Genomic DNA, 22042 nt, shown 5'->3' with positions numbered 1-22042 from the left:
TTTCTTATTATTGAAACCTCACTGTCGGGATGCCCTAATTCTAATGCATCATTAGTATCCTTTGAAGATACCTCTCTCCAAACCATGCACTGCTAAGCGACTGTCGGCTTTCCCCTTTGTTCTAGTTTAAAAGCTGCTCTATCTCCTTTTTAAAGGTTAGCACCAGCAGTCTGGTTCCACCCTGGTTAAGGTGGAGCCCAACCCTTCGGAAGAGACTCCCCCTTCCCCAAAAGGTTCCCCAGTTCCTAACAAAACTGAATCCCTCTTCCTTGCACCATTGTCTCATCCACGCATTGAGACTCCAGAGCTCTGCCTGCCTCTGGTGACCTGCGCGTGGACAGGGAGCATTTCAGAGAATGCTACCCTGGAGGTTCTGGATTTAAGCTTTCTACCTAAGAGCCTAAATTTGGCTTCCAGAACCTCCCTCCCACATTTTCCTATGTCGTTGGTGCCCACATGTACCATGACAGCCGGCTCCTCCCCAGCACTGTCTAAAATCCTATCTAGGTGACGCGTGAGGTCCGCCACCTTCGCACCAGGTAGGCATGTTACCAGGCAATCCTCACGCCCACCAGCCACCCAGCTGTCTACATTCCTAATAATCGAATCACCAACTATGACGGCTGACCTAACCCTTCCCTCCTGGGCAGTAGGCCTTGGGGAGATATCCTCGGTGCGAAAGGACAATGCATCACCTGGAGAGCAGGTCCTTGCTACAGGATCCTTTCCTGCTGCACCCGGTTGATGCTCTCCAATCATGAGACCTTCTTCCTCCAAGGCAGCACCAGGGCTGCCAGTCTAAAGTTGGGAGTTGGCTACTATGTCCCTGAAGGTCTCATCTATATACCTCTCTGTCTGCCTCAGCTCCTCCAGGTCTGCCAATCTAGCCTCCAGTGATCGGACTTGTTCTCTGAGAGCCAGGAGCTCTTTGCATCGCATGCACATGTACAACTTCTCACCGGCGGGTAAAAAATCATACATGTGACACTCGACGCAAAAGACTGGGAAGCCCCCCTCTTGCTGCTGGGCTGCTGCCTTCATCTCAATTTTGTTCAGTTCCTAGTTAAGTTTTAGGTTGCTATGGGAGTAGGAATGTGTCTAATTAACATCCTTTAAATGTATTAGTGAATTCACTATATGTCTGGTAGTGGCCTACAAGGGACTGATCAAACTCTCAATAAAGTTTTTTGTTTTTTTTTGTGAAAGTGGCACCTGCCTATAAATTAAAGGATGAGCTAGGGGTGGGTGGGCAAGTGGTGGGAGGGTTGGGAAATCCAAACAGTCTAACTTCAGTTAGTCAGCCAGAGTGACTCACTGCTCTCTTGATTATCAAATGTTGGTACCTAATCAAACAAATCACACTACCTCAACACCTTTTCAAGGTGAGTAACTGAACTGAACTTTTCAACCTTTTTACTTAGGTATACACTGCTCCTAGCTTATTTCTAGCTTCTGGCTACTTTTTTTTTTTTAAAATACAAACACTCAGTTCTGCTTACTAGTTGTCTTACAGACTTTTAAAAATAAACACACTAACTACTGCTTACTAGCTGCCTTACTGACTGACCATTTAAAAATACAAACAGTCTAACTTGTTTATTCGCTGCCTTACTGACTATTAAAAGCACAAACACACTAAATAATATTTCCAAATAGTTAACTTTGCCCCAATACTTTTGAAAAAGACAATGTCTCAAGCAAAAACTTACTGATTCCTTTCAGCCACCAGCAAGGTGATCCTCTCCTCTCAGTGCAGGGTCAATATCACAAGCCATATGGGACGAGATTTAAGTGCATAGAGTGCATAGAGGCTAGAGGTGGTCTAGAGAAAGTCAACCAAAAGCCATATGAAATGAGACTTAAGCACCTGAATTTGTATACTGTAGAGGCAAAGGGGGAATATAATAGAGACACCTGAAAGGTATTAATAATGCCAAGAAGTAAACCTTTTTCATTGACAAGGAGGTTGTAGAACTAGAGGTCATGATAGGAAGTTCTAAGTGAGTAGATTCAGGAACATCAGAAATATTTTTTTCATGGAAAGAGTGGTGGATGCCTGGAATACTCTCCTGGAACAAGTGGTGGAGGTAGAGAGTCCATCAAGCTAGGTTGAGAGAACCTTGCCCAAATCCCATCTTGGAGTGAGTTTCCTCACTCCGAAGGCCATCAAATCTTCACAAGAGACCACTGTTCTGTTCGTAGGTGTCACGTAGCATGTCAAAGTGGCCCCTAACCCCCTACACACTTACCTAATCCCCACCTCGAGTTACTAGGTGGGCCTACCCTAGGGTTACAAATACCTGCCTATAGGCCATGCTATTATGGCCAGTTTCTCTCTCTCTCTCTCTCTCTCTCTCTCTCTCTCATTGAAAATCTGGTCTCCCAGTGGTTGAATGCAGGAAATACATCAGGTTTGGCACATCGCAGAATCTGAAATGGTATCGCAATGTGCACAAACTTAGCTCTTCGCACAGGTAATTATCGCAAATTGCGATAAATACTATATTAGCATAAAACATGCCCCTTTTGCTATCGCAAGCGGTACTTACCGCATTTTGATACATGACCCCCTAAATTAGTAATGGACTTCAAAAGGTTATAGATAAATAAAGAGGATCCTTACTTGTAAAATGTGAAGGGATAATGGAAGCATGACCTAGAGGCCTCAAAGGCCATGAAAGTAGACAAGAGTAAGCAGTATGCACAGTGGTGATTTTTGAAAAAAACAAAATGTCAGGGACAGTCCAGCCAGGATCTTCACCAATGGCAGATGATGATCTATTCAATTAGTATGGGGAAAATATCATTATTGTGAAAAGTGACCCTACCAATCAGTCTGTCTTTCTCTCCTCCTGGACCTCAACCTGTCCTCATTACAGTGGCATTTCTAGACAGAAGTATTTTTCTGTTTTGGGGGGGAAGGGGTAACAGGGAGGTAAGCTAAGAATAGAGGAAGCAAATCAAAGAGACAATCCCACACATCACACCCACTCTCAGAGCATAGTTCCCTGCCTTTACATTGGCTATAAAAGATACTATAAGAAAAAGCCCCATGGTCCTTTTGTGCAAAAAGAAAAAGAATCCTGGCCAGTTTCAACCACCCAGTAAAATTACCATTCAAATTATTTGATAGTAGCATTCAACCAGTTCTTCTATATAAATATAGGAATGAAATCTGGAGTCATACAATATGGACAAGGAAAGGGCGGAGTAAACAGCACACACATATAGGTAAATAACAACAAAATAATGTATGGCAAAGAGTTATGCTGAGCAATAACAGTGTTGCGGTCCTGGCCGCGAGCACCGCGACCAGGCCCTTACTTCCTTGTTCCCGGACCTGCTCCCGCCTCCGGAGCCCTGGCTTGCGGCCTGTTTGGCGGCGCAGCCCCGCTGGGGCTGCGCAGCCGTGAAGGTTCCTGAGGACGTCCTGCTCCTAGGCGCGCGCGCCACTTGGGCGCCTTTCTAGCCCGTTTCCCGCCATTGGTGACTCCGCCCAGTTCCTGATGTCAGACGCCGAGGCCTTGATAAGCCGGCTGCGGCCATCCGGTCCTTTATTTATTTATTTATTTAAGGTCTCTTTTATACCGACATCCGTTGACACATCGCATCGGTTTACAAAAAACAAAAACATTTGGGCGGAGCCCTTACATATAACAGCGGAACAAGATTAACTTTTGGGCGGGGCCCTTACATATAACCAATAGATTACATTAAACAGGGGGGTGAAAACGGGTTAGCTTCCCGGTTCCCTGTTGTGCTGTGCCCCGGAGTGACTCGCTTGGCTTCGTCGCTCCGTTCCTGCTACAGTACCTGCTTGGTTCCTGTCTGCCTGCTACAGTTCCTGCCTGGTTCCAGTACCCGAGTCTTGCTTCAGTTCCTGTCTGGTTCCAGAACCCGAACCCAGTTACAGTATTGCTACTGTCCTAGTCTGGTTCCAGTTACCTGTCCTGATCCACGACCCGCCTAAGTCCCAGCAGCCGGGCCCCTACGGGCTCCTCCCGGGGGGGCTTCGGCTTCCAAGGGTGAAGCCACCTAAATCCCAGCAGTTGGGCTCCTACGGGCTTCTCCCGGGGGAGTACCAGCTTCCAGGGTGAAGAGCATCTGCCTCCCGGCCTGCTATTCATTAGAGACATTGACCATCTATTCCCAGTCTCCAGCAGGTCGGCCCAAGGGTCCACTAAACTGAGACTCCCACAACAAACAGTTAACAAAATGATTTTTTATTTTTGCATATGCACACGTAAATTATGCACGGTGTGAAAATCTACAGTATACAATATTTTATATAAACACGGGACCCCGACACGGACCCCGGCCGCACGGGGTCCCCCTGCGTCAGGGGGACCAGAATTTTCACGATTGTTTGTTGGATAATTGTGATGTGTGATTATTTCTTAAGACAAGTGTGCAAGTTTGTCTTAAGAAGTAATCATACAAGACATGGAGGTTGGGTGGAGAGCTGGTACCGGGTTGCGTATGGGAATTTAAATGCTGATTGGAGGAGAAGCCATTACCTGCTATTAAGTTCACTTAGAGAATAGCCACTGCCATTAGCAATGGTTACATGGAATAGACTTAGTGTTTGGGTACTTGCCAGGTTCTTGTGGCCTGGATTGGCCACTGTTGGAAACAGGATGCTGGGCTTGATGGACCCTTGGTCTGACCCAGTATGGCATATTCTTATATTCTTATGTTCTTAACTGCAGTTGGACAGACTGGATGGCCCAATTTGGGCCTTTTCTGCTATCATTTACTATATTATTTGTTTTCTTTCATGAGATTATGCTGAGAGAAGTAAATAACAAGGTAGATTTTGCAATGTCTCGTGATTTAGTAGATTAGTATTAGTAGATCTGCAGTGCATTCACATTTCAGGCTGGGTTTGAAAATGGCCTTCATGCTTTCATCGTTTGATGGTTTGAGCCCAGTTTAGAGTTACCTCTCCTAATGGAAAGCACTCATAGGCTTTAAATGCTCTCATAAGTTTTCAAATCATACTTTAAAAGACATGGTAATGAGCAGGGGGAGAAATTACACAATGCAGACATTTCATCTTGAGCTGTTTTGCCTGGTGTGCAGCAAAGCGCTCCATTCACTTTCCTACACACCTTGGCTTGTTTCCCACTGCCAACAGTAGTGTGCTGGCTCGCTCTGATGTCACTGCTGAGCTATTTCATTTGGCTGCAAGAGATAGCCATGTTTATTTTAAACTTTGCCAGAGAAATAAAATAATTGCTGAATGTTGCTGCATTATTCTCTGTGTTAGCTGCTAGGATAGTACTGGAATACCTTGGCTTATCAAGTGCAACTGTTTACCTATGCCCTATGCTGGGGAGAACACCTCTTGATAAGAAAAGGTATAACCAGCCTTCTCCTGAATTGCGCAAGGAGGAACCGAGAGCAAACACTTACCTGAGGCAGGCATGAAAGAAACTCATTGATCGTGGTTTTCAAGCTGCCTTCTCTTATCCTCCTGTTCATCACAATTTGTTACTCTGGCGTTAAAAGAAATCTGCACTGTTTGCACATTGTGCAGTGTTTCAGGAGGACAGGAGAACACCTGACAAGCAATTACAAACCGGACCTGTTAGGTCTTTTCTTTCCTTGCCCCGTATCCTCCTCTTTCTTCCCCTCCACCCCTTGCCCACCAGCATCCACTTTCTACCACCTATCCCTTAACCTAGTACATTCCCCCTCTCTCCTCCTCACCTCTGTCCAGCAGCAGCCCCTCTCTCTCCCAACCCCCTCACTCCTACAACGCTCTGCCTAGCAGCAGCTACAGCAGTCTCTTCTCCCCAACCCTCTCTCCAGCAGCAGTCCCCTCTCCCCTATTCTCTGTCTAGCAGCAGCAGTAGCCCTCTTCCCCCACAAGTTCCTGCCCAGCAGCAGCAGCAGCCCCCTCTCCTCCACCCCTCTGCGGCAGCCATGACTGCCTCTCCCCCACCAGCTGCCTGCTCAGCAGGCTTTTCTCTAACTACATCCCAACATCCTGCTGGCTCCTCCCCACTTCACCCCCGGCCAGTGGCAGACCCTCCCCCCCCTCCCTCTGTTTTCTCTCTCCTCCCTTCTATGCGCCTCAGGCTGCAATGCTGTAGATCTTTGGGCAGCGGCAGCAGCAATAGCAGGAGAAATTTAAAATAACTTCTGCACGGGGCCTGTGAGCTAATACGCACCCACAGACCTTGAGGCAGCCCTGAACCTTCTCCCACACAGGTTTGTTCCATGCAGTATCCTGAAACCCTGATTGGCTGAGGATTCTCCAGGACAAGTTTGGAAGCCACTTGCTTAGATCCTTCAGCCTTCTGGCTCCCTCTCCCCCCTCCCCCATTCATTTTTAGGCCCAAAGGCCCCCACTAATATTTTGGTAATAAAATTCAGCAATCATTCTACCACAATCCTCCCAGAACAACCTCTAAATCATATAATTGGATGTCATACTTTTAAATATTAAAATGTGTTTTGTGTATATAAATACATATAATACAAATATGTTTCAGGATTCATATCACAGGGTCTGATGAACATGCCTTATGTGACTTTAAGAAATAGACTACAAAAAGAATCTCAAGAGATTCCTAAATTTATCAATTAAAAGTAAATTTGACTACATTGGTTGCAGGTAATCTCCGAAGCAGCTGGCTGTGCTGAACTGGAATGTTCCTCTTACTTCTCACCAAAGGAAAATGTTCAAATTATGTTGCCACTTCAGTAAGAGTGGCACAAAGTCCCTCCATTATCAGACACATTCTGAAGTAACACAAAACCCTGCAAAAAGTCACTCAGAACCTTTATAGCAAACCTGCACTAACCAGATCCTATATACCAAAACAGCACCAACTCCTAGAACTCAAACTGCAACAACTCTGTATGAAAAGGCTGCAAGGCAAATAATCCTAAAATACCAATGCAGCACCTCCTGTGGGAAAACAGAACGAGCTGGACTCCTACAGATCCCTACACAGAACTTACATGCTAGCAGAATACTTCACCTCAGTCACGTACACAGAATACAGACTCTCACCAAATATGGGGGAGGAGGGCTTCTGCTGCTGTTACAGGGAGAAGAGGCTGCTGCTGCTGCCTTTTCACACAGAGTTGTTGCAGTTTGAGTTCTAGGAGTTAGTGCTGTTTGGGTATGTAGGTTCTGGTTAATGCAGCTTTGCTATATAGGTTCTAAGTGGCTTTTTGCAGGGATTTGTGTTACTTCAGAATGTGTCTGGTAATGGAGGGACTTTGTGTCACTTTTACTGAAACATAATTTGAATATTTTTCCTATGGTGAGAAGTAAGAGGAAACATTCCAGTTCGGTTTTCCCATAGGAGGTTCCGTGTATTGGTTCAGATAACAAATTAGAAATATAAAGATGCAGACAAAAACGGAATTCTTTGTTCAGCTATCTACTCCAGCTTCACCCTCCAACAAGAGGAGAGGATGGGGCTGGATTGGGGAGCAGACTGGGGGCTGGATTAGGGGCTGGACTGGGGAGCAGACAAGAGTACAGTGTTTTGCACTGTACTCTTGTCTGCTCCAGGCTCATTCCCCACAGTCCCCTCCTTGCATGCTGCCTGGGAGGGGAGGGGCTAGAGCATGAAGCAGAGGGCTGTTCTTTGCTGCCTGAGATTCGGGACATTGGCGCACAGCCTTGTGTGCTTTACGCACAGGTAAAAGAGCAACTCTGCTGATGACAGCCCCTTGGGCTTGACACCCTGGGGCAGCCACCCCACCTGGCTCCTCCCAGTCCTGGCCCTGAGTCATTATACCTCAACATGTATTTTGATCTTTTTCACAGTGGATACAATGTACATTTTGTTGAATTCTGTGTAATATGATATCAGTGGAGGTTAATATTTTCCTCTGGCACCCGTCCTGGCTATTGAGCATGATTGGACTGGGAAATCATATCATGTTTACAAAGTCATAGAAACATAGAAAACACAGAAGTGACGACAGAAAAGGACCAACTGATCCATCTAGTCTGCCCAGCAAGCTTATGGTAGCATCTGCCGTGCCATCCAGGTCACCCCCATACTTATCAGTTTCCCAGACCATCAAAGTCAGGGCCCTTGTTGGCTGCTGTCTGAGTCCAATTCCCCATTACCTCTTGCCGTTGAAGCAGAGAGCAATGTTGGAGTTGCATCAAATGTATCAGGATAAGGGCAGTAATTGCCACCACATTCAGCTCTTTTGGATTACCGCATCCCAGATGCATGACTCTGCACTTCTTGTCATTGAATCCCAGCTGCCAAATCTTCAATCACTGTTCAAGCTTCCTTAATTCACTTCTCATTCTCTCCACTCCTTCCTGCGTGTCCACTCTGTTGCAGATCTTAGTATCATCCGCAAATAGACAAACTTTACCTACTATCCCTTCCGCAGTGTTGCTCACAAAGATATTGAACAGAACTGGTCCCAACACCAATCCTTGTGGTGCTCTGCTTAACACCGCTCTCACTTCAGAGTAAGTTCCATTTACCGTCACACGCTGTCTTCTAGCCATAATATTAGAAATTCTGTAGGCTTTTGAAATATGTGAAAGGTATCCAGCCGGCCAAAAGAATTTTAGACAACAAAGCTCTAATTTTCTCCTGAAGATATCCAGAAAAATCCAGCCTTGAACACAGGGATGCCCCAATCCACCGCAGTAAGGGGGACCAGGCTCGCACAGTGAATTCTCCAGAATGGATTAAAGGAGTAAAAACAAGCAAAATCAGGTCAGACAGGAGGATGACCCCACAAGGTGAAATTTCCAACTCCTTTTTAATAAATAAGGGAAACATTTACACAGCAGGAGACATGGGGGCTCCCGTCTGCTTGAAAGTCCAACACAAAATCCATGAGGATTGATGGTGCTTTAGGATGATAAACAGCTAGACCGTACCATCTGAAGCTCCACAAGGGGGGAGTAAAACCCCATACCTCTATTTACTACATCTGCACTGGATCTCCCCAGAAATTTAGTGCATTCCTTTTAGGGAGGGAAACCAAAGGTTCCCTGCACAAGCAAAATTCTAGGTAGAGACGATACCTGTATAAGACTAACAAATACTGGAAGATGTAAGCTACCCAGCTACTTTGGTGGTTGTAAGTCATTTTTATCTTCGAATGTCTAACACACTACTCTGTTTCTACTTTCTCTGCAAACTGGTGAGAAAAGTTTCCCCCATTTCACTATAAAATATGTACAGTGTTTCTTCTTTATAACACATTGACTGGAAGCCGTGAAGATGATTTCTAGGGCTGAGTGTGACCATTCCGACAAATACTGTATGAGATTTTCTTAAGGGGGCCGGACGGAGTGTCTTAGCCTCCTCATAAGCTAGGATTGCTGTAAATTGGTTTGTTATGGATTCCTGCATAAAGGGAATGTTTCAGTAAGGGTCAAAAACTCATACTGATCTTAAGACTAACTGAGACTTTTATTCTTCTACCAGGTGAGATCAGAAAAGATGCAGAATTGAAGACTTCCCAAGCTGCCCCTGAAAACAGATGAGGAAATGCTGCTTTAACAAGGCGGCCGCCCGTTCGCTGCTGAAGATTTCCCTGGGCCTATCCGCACTGTACAGGAAACAGCTTTCCATTTCTGTTCCCATAACCCAAGTCTTCCTATGAACTCCAGCACCCCTATAAGTTCCCTGTTCTCCTTCACCAGCCCGGCAGTGAAAAGACTGCTGGGCTGGAAGCAAGGAGATGAAGAGGAGAAATGGGCAGAGAAAGCGGTTGACTCCCTGGTGAAGAAACTAAAGAAGAAGAAAGGGGCCATGGAGGAACTGGAGAGGGCGCTCAGCTGCCCCGGGCAGCCCAGCAAGTGCATCACCATCCCACGGTCACTGGATGGAAGGCTGCAGGTGTCGCATCGCAAGGGCCTGCCCCACGTCATCTACTGCCGGGTCTGGCGGTGGCCTGATCTGCAGTCTCACCATGAGCTGAAGCCGCTGGAGTGCTGCGAATTTCCTTTCGGTTCGAAACAGAAGGAAGTGTGCATAAACCCTTACCATTACCGACGGGTGGAGACCCCAGGTGAGATATTGATCAGAAAGTGCCTCTCTTAAACCTCCCCTCTCTCTGTAGCATTACTTCGGTACCCTCTTTCATAAGCTGACGCATAACTGTAACCTCTTGCTCACAGTTAGATGAGAGATGACTGTGAGCAGGGAGCCGTCTCTTATTTTATGGCAGGAATTGCTTTTCCAAAGTAATCTCATTTATAAACTGATTTATCTGTGAGCCGGACGTCCTTGGTCTCCTCTTTCTCCTCCTCCCCTACGTGTTGCCCCTGCTAACTGGCTGAATGGTTTCGAGGTGCTGCTCTGCTACATAAACACAGCGCCTTTGAATGTTTGGACAGTCTCTAGCTTATTTATGTAGTAAGTGCCTGAAATGTGGAGTAGCTGTAGCTAGGCACTGTTTTCCCGATGTGCTCAGGTGCCTGTTGTAGAGGAGACGAATAAGAGCTGTGGTTTTTTTTTTTTGGTTTTTTTTTAGCAGAGCTTTGCCATAGGTGGAGAATAGGACTGCATTATCAATTCAACCCTTCCAGCCTGCTCCGAAGGGGACAGAAGGGGGTGAAATTTCCCATTTATTCCAACTCCTCTGTGATATCAGCTTAATGAGATGAATAAGATGGAGGGCATCTGGCTTATTATAATGAGACCAGTCACTCTCAAGATAAAGAAACGTCACTTAATGCTCTTCTAGTGATATTTATAAATGCGGAAAGAATGTTGCATGGCACATCTCTGGAGTCCCACTAATGAATCTGTTCCTAATTCATGGCTTCATTGTTTGTAGGTGCCAGAAACATAGAAATACAATGGCAGACAAAGACCATATGGCCTATCTAGTCTGCCCATCCTCTCAACTGCTCAGCTCTGCAATCCCTATCCCCTACCTCTTTATGAAAAATGACACAGGCATTTAATAAACTTGCAGATTTATTGAGGCCTAAGCTTTCAAGGACAAGAGTCCATGCTGTCAAGGCTGCATCTGATGAGGTAGGCTCTTGTCCTTGAAAGTAAATCTGTTTGGGAGCAGTAATCAAGCTGCCTGTATTGGTGCAAATACCACGTGTACGCTTTATTTGCCCTGATAATCGAAGCAAAATTGCACACAGGTCAGTTATAAAATGTGTGTGGGCCGTGCGTGAGCCATGTGGATGTAAAAAAGCCGCGAAGTACACATGTATATATACTCATGTGCGCATAAAAAATAAGAGGCCAGAAAAGGGGCGTGGCATGGGCTTTCGGGGCTGGGCTAACAGTTACATGTGTAACTCCGTATTTTAAAACCGGAGGCCTGGGCGCACATTGGCCTGTTAGCTGCATAACTTTGCTGCTGCTCGAGTTGAGGAGCAAGTCTGTAGATCTTGAGTTATAGGGTTTACAGGATAGGGGTCTTGAGGACCTCAGTATTCCCTGGCCAAATTGGTGGACTAATTGGAAAAACTGGATGTTTTAAAATTTGCCTTACATACGCGCGTAAAAACCGGCAAAATCCTAGGAAAGATATGCGAAGTACGTTTTCCCGAGCAATCTCGTAAGATTAGACTCATACTTACGCGCAGGAGGTGTATTTTAAAACATACATGCGCAAGAGCGTGTACAGTTTAAAACTGCAGTGTATCTCCTCGCATGCTGCTACATGCTTGTATGGGCGCACGAACGCTTGTTTTAAAATTAGCCAGATAATTTTGCTTCGCTTATTGCCTCATAGACAAATTAGCCACAGAAGTTCTGCTTGCTTTTTTTTTTTGGAGGGTGGGGGGAATGTAAAAGAAATATTACAGGTACATTTGAAAATTCAGTCTGCTTGCTGTGTTTTGCTCTTTGACCTAAACGCGACCTAAGGAACAGCTCCTGATCGTGCAGGTAAAAGAAGGTGCATCGTAGAGCAGCATGTGTACCTGCAGTAAAGGTGGGCAGTTTTCTCAACATACTGATTCTATGTGGGTAAAAAGAGTTTATTCGCCTCTGTGTGTCATTTTTGCCACTGCAGTCTTGACCAGTCTGGAAATCGTTTTTATGAAAGGTTCTTTGTGGAAAGTGGAGCTGTATATACCATTGACTGTAACTTTATAGAGCAGCTGGAGGGAGGAAGATTGATCTCAGAACATGGAAGGAAAGGCCACTAACGTTGAATCCAGAACAATACAGGCAGAAAAAACTGAGCATCCAGGTTTCTTGTGTATCCTTTTTCCATTTCCTGCTATGCAGGGCCAGTGCAAGGGGATTAGGTACCCTAGGCACCTTCAGCCTTGCGCCACCCCCAGCCCCGCCCCCGGTCACAGCCCTAACTCCAGGCGCAGGGACCACATGCCGCTACTCCCCCACCCCCAAAAAAAACCAACTTACAAAACACCTGGTCCAGCGAGGAGCCCGGGAGCCATCTGCCGCTCCCAGGTCGTCGGATGCCACTAATCAAAATGGCGCCAATGGCCTTCAGCCCCTACCATGTGGTAGGGGCTACCGGTGCCATTGGTTGGCCCCTGTCACATGGTAGGGGCTAAAGGCATTGGGAGGGTCACACGACAGGTGGTGGAAGGCAGGGTGAGGCGGGGGCTGGGCAGAATTTTGAAGGGGCATTTTTTGCCCTTTCAAAATTCTGCCGCCTGAAGTGACCACAAGTGGCGGCGGCGCCCCCTAAATCTCGGCACCTTAGGCACAGGACTAGCTCGCCTGGTGGTTCCGCCGGCCCTGCTGCTATGGCTATCTCTCTTTATAAACCATAAAAGATAGTATAGCGCTATGTGAGTTCATAGAACCTTATCTTGAATATTTCAATGATTGAGACTTGAGAATTAATCAGATCAACATATCCTTCATTTTTTTAACAATTGCTTGCAGACAAATCTTTCGGACCTCTGACACGGACCGTGTTTCGCCACAAGGGCTGCGTCGGGAGGGACAAAAGCCCAAAACTGAAACTAGGAAGAATGAAAACAATGCTATAATGAGGAACCATAAAAATAACAATAAAAATAACAAAGACACCAACAGCACAAGGAAATCAATAACATCAAACGTTGATAAATACATATAAATATTAGAGATGTGAATCGTGTGATCAATCGTCTTAACGATCGATTTCGGCTGGGAGGGGGAGGGAATCGGATCGTCGCCGTTTGGGTTTTTTAAATATCGTGAAAATCGTGAAAATTGTGAAAATCGAAAACCGGCACACTAAAACATCCCTAAAACCCACCCCGACCCTTTAAAATAAATCCCCCACCCTCCCGAACCCCCCAAAATGCCTTAAATTACCTGGGGTCAGTGGGGGGGAGGGCGGGAAAACCGGCACACTAAAACATCCCTAAAACCCACCCCGACCCTTTAAAATAAATCCCCCACCCTCCCGAACCCCCCCAAAATACCTTAAATTACCTGGGGTCCAGAGGAAGGGTCCCGCTGTGATCTTCCACTCTCGGACCTCCGGTGCTTGTAGAAATGGCGCCGGCGCTACCTTTGGTTTTTCTGTACGGAAAAACGATTCGCATGCAGGAAGTCGTTCCCGGACCCCTGCTGGACCCCCAGGGACTTTTGGCCAGCTTGGGGGGGCCTCCTGACCCCCCCACAAGACTTGCCAAAAGTCCAGCGGGGGTCTGGAACGACCTGCAGTCGAATCGTGTTGTCTACGGCCGGCGCCATTTTGCGCCGCCATTTTGCTCAAAATGGCGGCGGCCGTAGACAACACGATTCAACTGCAGGAGGTCGTTCCGGACCCCCCGCTGGACTTACCCTTCCTCTGGACCCCAGGTAATTTAAGGTATTTTGGGGGGGTTCGGGAGGGTGGGGGATTTATTTTAAAGGGTCGGGGTGGGTTTTAGGGTTTTTTTAGTGTGCCGGTTTTCCCGCCCTCCCCTTTCCCCTCCCCCTTCCCCCGATTTACGATTTTTGACGATTTAAAATATATCGGACGATATTTTAAATCGTCAAAAAACGATTCACATCCCTAATAAATATGACTGCATGAAAATCGAATAACTGACATAATGGTAAATAATAAAAAATATAAAAAAAAGAAGACAATGCTTGAAGTTTAGTGTTAATGTAATAGTAAACATAAGAATGTTTAATGCTATACCAAGTTTTCAGATGGTAATTTAGATATCAAGGAAGGATTAATGTAATACAGAGGTGAAGTGGGGAAACATGAGAAGGAAGGTGAAGAAAAATTGGGGAAGGGGAGGGGGAGGGAGGGGAGGGCAGGGGGGGAGAGGGGAGGGTAAAAAGGGGTGAAGGGGAGAGGGGGAGAGGGGGGAGGAGAGAAAAAAGGGGGGGGGAAGGAAGGAGAAGGAAAGTGGAGGACAAAAAGGTGGAATAAGGAGGAAAGCAAAGAAAAGCATGACAAAAACCAAGGCAAGAGCACAAAGACACAAAGGACAAACGACAGTACCGGTGAAACCTGTGACCTGAATATGTTGAAAATGTAGTGGAGCCCTGCGGAGGGAATTCAATTCAACTAAAACAAAGCAAAACAAAGAAACCTGTTAAGAAACGCAAAGAATACTGCCAAAAAAAGTGAACAAGTAATTATTTGGGAAGAGATACCTCACAAACATGTTATTGAAATGTATGACGGCGACTCCTTTCGGGAGGATTTCTGAAGGTTACCCAAGGTAGGAGGAGCATGTAAAGCACTTTGATCATAGCAATGACAGCAAATATCAACAAACAGTGTAGGCAGAGAGGTCGACTAGAAAATAAAACAAAAACAAGAAAACGAAAGGAAAACTTACCGAATGAAAGAGAAAGTATGGCGACTCCGCAGGTCTGCTGCTGCATTGGCACGCCGAGATTTTAAAGGGGAAGGAGGACCAAAATCACGCGAGAAGACACGCGAGAATTAAAGGGAATAAGCATCTATGGAAACCAAACAAATCAATAAATCCAAGCTAGGAAGGGTAGAAAAGAATTTAAAGAATTAAAAATTGCAACTTAATGAGAAAAACCAGTGTATTGTAAGAATCAAAACAGTAAAGTGAAAGTAAAAAAGGAAGAGAAAATAGGAATGAAAAATAAATATGAAAAATTGAATCTATTATCTTATTATTTTAGTAATAAAGGATGGGGGAGGAAGGGGAAGGGAAAGGAGAAGGGGAAGGGGTAGAGGAAGGAGGGGAGAGGGGAAAGGAGAAGAAAGGAAGGGGATGAGAGGAAAGGGGGAAGGGAAGGACAAGGGAGGGGGAAGGGGAAGGAAGAAACTAATGGGAGGGGGGAAGAGGAAGTGGGAGGAGAAGGAGGAAAAGGGGGGGGGGAAGGGGAGGGGGAAGGGGGGGAGAGAAGGAATGGGAAAGGAAAGGGTGAGAACAAAAGGGGAGGACCAAAGGAAGCAGGTAAGCTGAAACTGAAAAAATCAAGGGATGTAAAAGATTTCATATTAGAAGAAAGTCGACCATTGAATCTCCCGATTCAATCCAGCCAGGGAAGATGTATGAAGAGTGAAAATCCACCATTGTTCACGTCTTAGGAGCCACATGTAAAGTCCCCTCCACGTGCCCGCGGGGTGGGGACCTCAATAGCAAAAAAGCGTAAGTCCTCTGGTTGATGATGAAATTCTAATCAGTGTGGCACCATGGGGGCTTCTTCTCTAGAGTTCCATATGCAGCTCATATGTTCAAAGACACGAGTTTTCAAGGGTCATAAGGTTTTTCCTACATACAAGTATGAACATGGCAAATAATGACATATATGACCCCAGTGGTATTACAAGAAGAATGGCGGAGCGAAAAGGAATGTTTGGACATGGGATGAGTGGAATTCTGTATACTAAGTGACAAGGGACAAGCAGCACATGTCCCACATGTGGACTGGCCAAGAGAAGATGAGGTTGCATGAGGAATGGGACAAAGGTCCGAGGAGACCAAAATATCTCTGAGATTTTGAGCGCAAGTGAATGCAAAACGGGGAGGATCCTGGAACAAAGGTTGTGGAGAAAGAATATGCCAAAACTGACGGATGATTGTGCAAACCTGACCTGTTTTAGAAGAAAAAGGAAGAATGCATGTGAGTTCAGGTGAAACAGACTGGTTCTGTGGTAACAGTAGAAGTTCATGATGACTATAGAGAGCACGCTTGAACGCACGTTTCAAAAGGCGATGTGAATAGCCACGTGATTCAAAATGAACCATCATGGACCGAGCTTGGATCACAAAGTCATCGCGTGAAGAGCAGAGGCGTCGTAACCGGAAGAATTGTCCGACGGGTATGTTCTCATGAAGGCATCTTGGATGAAAATTAGTGAAATTTGGTAACGTATTACGATCAGTCGGTTTTCGATAGATAGAAGTAGAGAGAACACCTGAGTGAAATGTAATAAATAAATCTAGAAATGAAATGGAGGAAGGATGTATGTGTGCTTGAAAACAGAGGTTAGTATCACAGAAGTTCAAGACATCTAAGAACATGTAAAACTGAATATCAGTCCCTGACCATACCAAAAAGACATCATCAATGTATTGAAGCCATGTGATAATAAAACTGTAGAACGGGGAATTATATACAAACCTCTTTTCAAAATTGGCCACGTAGAGGCACGCGATATCGGGGGCCAAGGTTGCACCCATAGCTGTCCCCTTTATCTGTTGGTAAAACTGACCATCAAAACAGAAAACGTTGTTCTTGAGAGCAATGCTGGTAAGTACAACCAAGGAGTCTGTGGGTATGCGGCAAGGGGCATCACATTGTTCCAAGATTGAGCTAACAATCTCAATAGCTTCCTCCTGCGGGATAATGGAGTATAGGGATTCGATATCCAAGGTGACCAGAAAAAGTGAGGAGCCTGGTAGTGTTAGAGACTGAATAAGACCAATAAAGTGACTGGAGTCACAGACAAATGAAAGTATGAGTGGGACAAATGGGACAAGAAATTTGTCAACGAAAATTGAAAGTGGCTCCAAAAGGGAACCAATACCGGAAACTATAGGGCAACCTGGAGGATTAGTTACAGATTTATGAATTTTTGGGAGGATATAGAAAACAGGGGTAGTGGGATGTTTTTCGATCCAGAAAGCGGCTTCATGTGTAGTTAGGAAATGTAAGGAGAGGCCACGATCCACTAGCTCAGAAATTTGTGCAGTCTGCAGACAAAAGTCTGTAAAAGGTCTGATCAGATAGTTGACGATTCACCTCCATGATGTAATTTAGCTGATCCAAGATGACTACTCCACCGCCTTTATCAGCCGGCTTGATAATTATAGAGGTGTCAGATGCTAAGGCATTAGTGGCTAAGAGTTCTGCACGAGACAGATTCTGAAACGGAAACACAGAGGAAGAATCAATTGATGTGAGATGATGTAGTACCAAATGTTAAAAAGTTTTGATCAAAGGATCCAAGGGACTAGGGGGCATCCACCTGGATTTCCTGCAAATAATAGAAGAATCAGGGGTCGATGGTGACTGTCAAAAAACAGTTTGGTATGTAAAAGCCTGAAAGATGTTTGGAGGGAGATCCGCATGGTAAAAGGATTATAACCACATGTAGGAACAAATGAGAGGCCACGACGTAGAACCTGAGATTCCGAAATTGATAAAGGTTGTGTTGATAAATTAAAGATAGGAACATCACTTACATCAACCTCAGAAGAAATTATTGCCACAGGTCTGGTAGGGAGGACTATTTTGACCGTGAGACACGTTGCGTGCAAGGAAGACTCTGTTGACGAAACCTGTTGCGGTATCCACAATCCTGTCTGAGGAGTTGTTGAGGTTTGTTGTGGAGTGTTTGATCTAAAAAAAGAGGGGGTACTGCAGGGAGAGGGAGAACAGTAGAGGAAAGGGAAGAAGAAGAAGAGGAAGTTGGAATAGCTGGATAAGCTTCATCTCCAGAGGAGTCGTCTGAAGATCCGGCGAAGGTGACTCGCTTCCGAGCGGAGCGTGTAGTGGACATCCATGGATAAACGAAACCTTTAGAATAATCTGATTCGTCACAAAGAAATTTCTTGTATTTGTTGGTTTTGAGATCTGCTCGGAATGTGTCAAGATTCTTCTTGAACTCCTCCAGCTGTTCTGAAAAGGTGTCTATAGGAAGTTGAAGTTTCAGATCATTCAACTGGGAATCTACCTTTTCTTGGCAAGCAAGTGCTGTACGTTTAGAAGTTTTGACAATCAAGATCATTAAGTCGAACGAACACTTATTCAGAATCTGATTCCATCTTTTCACAAATTCAGTCTTCTGCATGAAGGTGGGGTTCTTTTCAAATGTGGAGTCCACAGGGAATACATCCGACACGACAGTATTCAACAAGTGTAGCGGAATGAAGTTCAGCTCGGGTAGCACGTTTTTGGGTCAAAATTATCTCAGACCAAGAAGCAGAAGTAGGGACTGGCAGAGAATCCGAAAACAAGGGAGCATCCAAAAGTAATGCGTTAAAGTACTGTTCTGAGTAGCTGAAGGTGTCAGGGGCATGAACAGCCATAAACTCCACGAGGATCAGCAAAGGCTAATAAGAAGTGGAGGTGATGAGCGGTATACAATTAGGTATAAACCATAAAAGATAGTATAGCGCTATGTAAGTTCATGGAACCTTATCTTGAATATTTCAATGATTGAGACTTGAGAATTAATCAGACCAACATATCCTTTATTTAACAATTGCTTGCAGTCAAATCTTTTGGTCCCCCGACATGGACCGTGTTTCGCCACAAGGGCTGCGTCGGGAGGGACAAAAGCCCAAAAGTGAAACTAGGAAGAATCAAAACAGTGCTATAATGAGGAACCATAAAAATAATCATAAAAATAACAAAGACACCAACAGCACAAGGAAGTCAATAACATCAAATGTTGATAAATACATATAAATATGATTGCATGAAAATTGAATAACTGACATAATGGTAAATAAAAAATATTTAAAAAAAGAAGACAATGCTTGAAGATTAGTTTTAATGTAATAGTAAACATAAGAATGTTTAATGCTATACCAAGTTTTCAGAAGGTAATGTAGATTAGTCAAGGAAGGATCAACGGTAATACAGAGGTGAAGCGGGGAAACATGAGAAGGAAGGTGAAGAAAAATTGGGGAAGGGGGGAGGGAAGGGAGGGGAAGAACGAGGGGGAGAGGAGGGGAAAAGGGGGTGAAGGGGGAGAGGGGAGGAAGGGGGGAAGGAAGGGACGGAAAGGGGATGGGGAAGGAAGGTAGGAGGGAAGGGGGGGGGAAGGAGGAGAGGAAGAGAAAAAGGGGGGAAGGAAGGGGAAGGGAAGTGGAGGACAAAAAGGTGGAAAGGAGGGAAAGCAAAGAAAAGCATGACAAAAACCAAGGCAAGAGCACAAAACACAAAAGACAAACAACAGTACCGGTGTGAAGGCTGGTGACCTGAATATGTTGAAAATATAGTGGAGCCCTGCGGAGGGAATTCAATTCAAATAAACAAAACAAAACAAAGAAACCTGTTAAGAAACTCGAAGAATACTGCCAAAAAACGTGAACAAGTAAGTATTTGGGAAGAGATACCTCACAAACATGTTATTGAAATGTATGAAGGCGACTCCTTTCGGGAGGATTTCTGAAGGTTACCCAAGGTATTCTCAAGTCTCAATCATTGAAATATTCAAGATAAGGTTCCATTAACTCACATAGCGCTATACTGTTTTATGGTTTATACCTAATTGTATACCGCTCATCACCTCCACTTCTTATTAGCCTTTATCTCTCTTTATTGCATCTATTTTAATGTTTGTAACTATATTTTATTTTCTGTTGAGAATTGTATTGCTAATTGTCAGTGGGTCAGGGAGAGTTCAGTGCAGAGAAGTGCAGGACTGATTCCCAGACCTCAGTCAGCCAGTGCTGGGAGCGCTATGAAAATGAAGGAGACAGAAACATCCACTGGCTGACCAAGTGACACAGCTCTGGAGGGAGGCACATCTCCCTGCTCGAGAGCTGATATGGAGGAAGAACTGATATGGAAAATAGCTCTGGAAACCGGAAACAAAGACCCCCATGGTATCTGAGCTCCGTGGCTTCCCCGTCAAGATGGCAGGGAGTGGTGACAGTTGCAGGGCTGATTTTCTTCAAAAAGAATAGGATTGGGGGATGCTGGGTAGTGGAGGTTGTTGGGAGGTGATAGTGAGGTGGGGCTTGCATTGACCTTCTCTCCACCACCCTCCAGTTACTTTCTGAGTAGCTACAGTGGTGAGAGACTCTCTCAAAGCCTTTATCCCCAGCAGCTTCTCTCTCTCAATCTCCTTGTTCCCAGGGGTCTCTGTTCTCTCCCTCAATCTCCCTCCATTCCCAGCACTTGCTCTCTCCATTCCCGATAGTTGCTCTCTCTTTCTTGATCCCCCCAACACCAGCACAGCAATCTCTCAGGCCCCCTCTTCCCCAGCAGTTTCCCTCAATCCTCCATCCTCAGCATAGTAGTCTCTCTTAATCTCCTTTATCCCTGACAACTTCTCTTTCTCTGTTTCTCCTCTCCCCATCCCCAGAGCAGCAGTCTTTCTATTGCTCAACCCCCTTGTTCCCAGTAGTCTCTCTTTCTCCCTTGATCCTCCCATTCCCAGCCTCTCTCTCAATCCCCCTCTCCACAGCACATCATTTCTAACCTCCCTCGTCATTAGCAGTCTCTCCTTTACTGCATCCCCAGGCTCTTCACCGGCAGGCACCAACTGTCCTCTTCCTTCACGACCCAGGCGACGATGAAGACATCTCCTTCTCTTTGGCCTTCGCAGGCCACTGAATGCCACCAAAATGATTCCGGGTCAGTGACCCGGCACAAAATCACCACTGCTGAGTTGGTTCCAATTGATTGAAAGCTCAGAAACTGGAAAATGCTAGCTGGTGAAAATAAAAGAAACGTTCCCCTGTTATTGCTCTACTATAAGAAAACCATTCAGATAAGTTCAAACTAATAGGAGTATTACAAACCTGCTGCATATTTCCTGCATGTCTGCATCTTGAAAATATTGCCCAGGACATGCCAGCTCCATGCATAGGGGAAACCTTTCTCCCTCTCTGACAGAGCAATGTCACATGGCTAAGGACATTGTGGTTCGTTCTTCCTGGATTCACGTTTCTAAAATTCAAGCAAATAACATCCTCATCCAGGAAACTGATGGCTCCTTTCACGAGGGATGGTCCAAGTTTTCATAGTAGTGGAGAGTTAAGATGTGATATGCATAGATGGGAGTAAGCATGAAAAATCCTCTTTTCAGCTCTCTACATTGAGGAAGTTTGTAGGCAGAGAGCAGAATTTTTGGAAGCAGAGAAAATAAAACTCGATTTGCTATATATGATGCCAGGTTGACGGTTCAGGCTCTCTCTGCTAAGTACAGTATTAGCGACGGACTTTCTGAAACTGCTCTAGCTGAAAGGCTGAGCACGTTCTCTCTGTTTGGCTCTTCAAACCTGGTGGGGATGGATTTCATGATAACTAGTATTGCTCCCGCAATCAAACCAAAGTTTGAAATTCAAATATTAACTGATATGAAAATGGAGTTTTAATGGGGGGACTGCTGCATGATTGCTTTATTATTTATTTAGTAAAGTCATAACCCGCTAACTCACAGACCATGCCTACGGCGACTTACATACAAAGAAAACATAGAATGCAAATGTAATTATTTATTTTATTTAAAATATTTTCAGCCCGCCTGTCTATCATCCAAGGTGTTTCATTGTATTTAGGTGCATTCCAGCATGCACCTAAATACAATGAAACATTTAAAAGGCAAGAGCAGCTTGGCCCTCAGGGACATACGTCATCAAAGGCCTGAATAAAACAGAAGGCCTTCACCATCTTCCTCAAACACAGAAAGTCGGTTTCCTGACAGAGCTCTGTCAGACCTTTTGTTCCAAGTGCATCTTGTAGTCACTATAGGGGGCTGTAGGCTTGAAAGTATCTGTCTCAAAGATCAGACTTGTTGTATCTGATGCCACAGTGGGACCTGGGCTTCTGAAGTTACTGCCTGAATGGCACTCGCTCGTCGATGGAAACTTCAGTGATGTCGCTGCAGGAATTTCAGCAGCAGAAGCTGAGTTTGGACTAAAAAATTACACAAAGGGCCGATTTCTGAAACCCAGCTCTGTTCCCCAAATTATGACTGCAGG

The 22042-nt window shown here is 45.2% G+C and overlaps 1 protein-coding gene across 5 annotated transcripts in view; it reads left to right on the top strand.

Annotated features, from left to right (window-relative positions):
* SMAD9 (SMAD family member 9) overlaps positions 1-22042 on the top strand; it is a 97257-nt gene that overhangs the window by 22453 nt on the left and 52762 nt on the right. For all 5 annotated transcript variants that reach the window (XM_029602724.1, XM_029602725.1, XM_029602726.1 and 2 more), the window contains one exon: positions 9435-10020. In XM_029602724.1, the coding sequence (XP_029458584.1) occupies positions 9609-10020 (412 nt within the window). In that variant the 5' untranslated portion in view covers positions 9435-9608. The remainder of the gene's footprint in view (positions 1-9434; positions 10021-22042) is intronic.

This window comes from Rhinatrema bivittatum, chromosome 5 (assembly GCF_901001135.1).
Source record: "Rhinatrema bivittatum chromosome 5, aRhiBiv1.1, whole genome shotgun sequence".
Classification (NCBI taxonomy): Eukaryota; Metazoa; Chordata; class Amphibia; order Gymnophiona; family Rhinatrematidae; genus Rhinatrema; species Rhinatrema bivittatum.
Note: the sequence above shows the minus strand (reverse complement) of the source record. Positions and strands in the feature narration are given on the sequence as shown.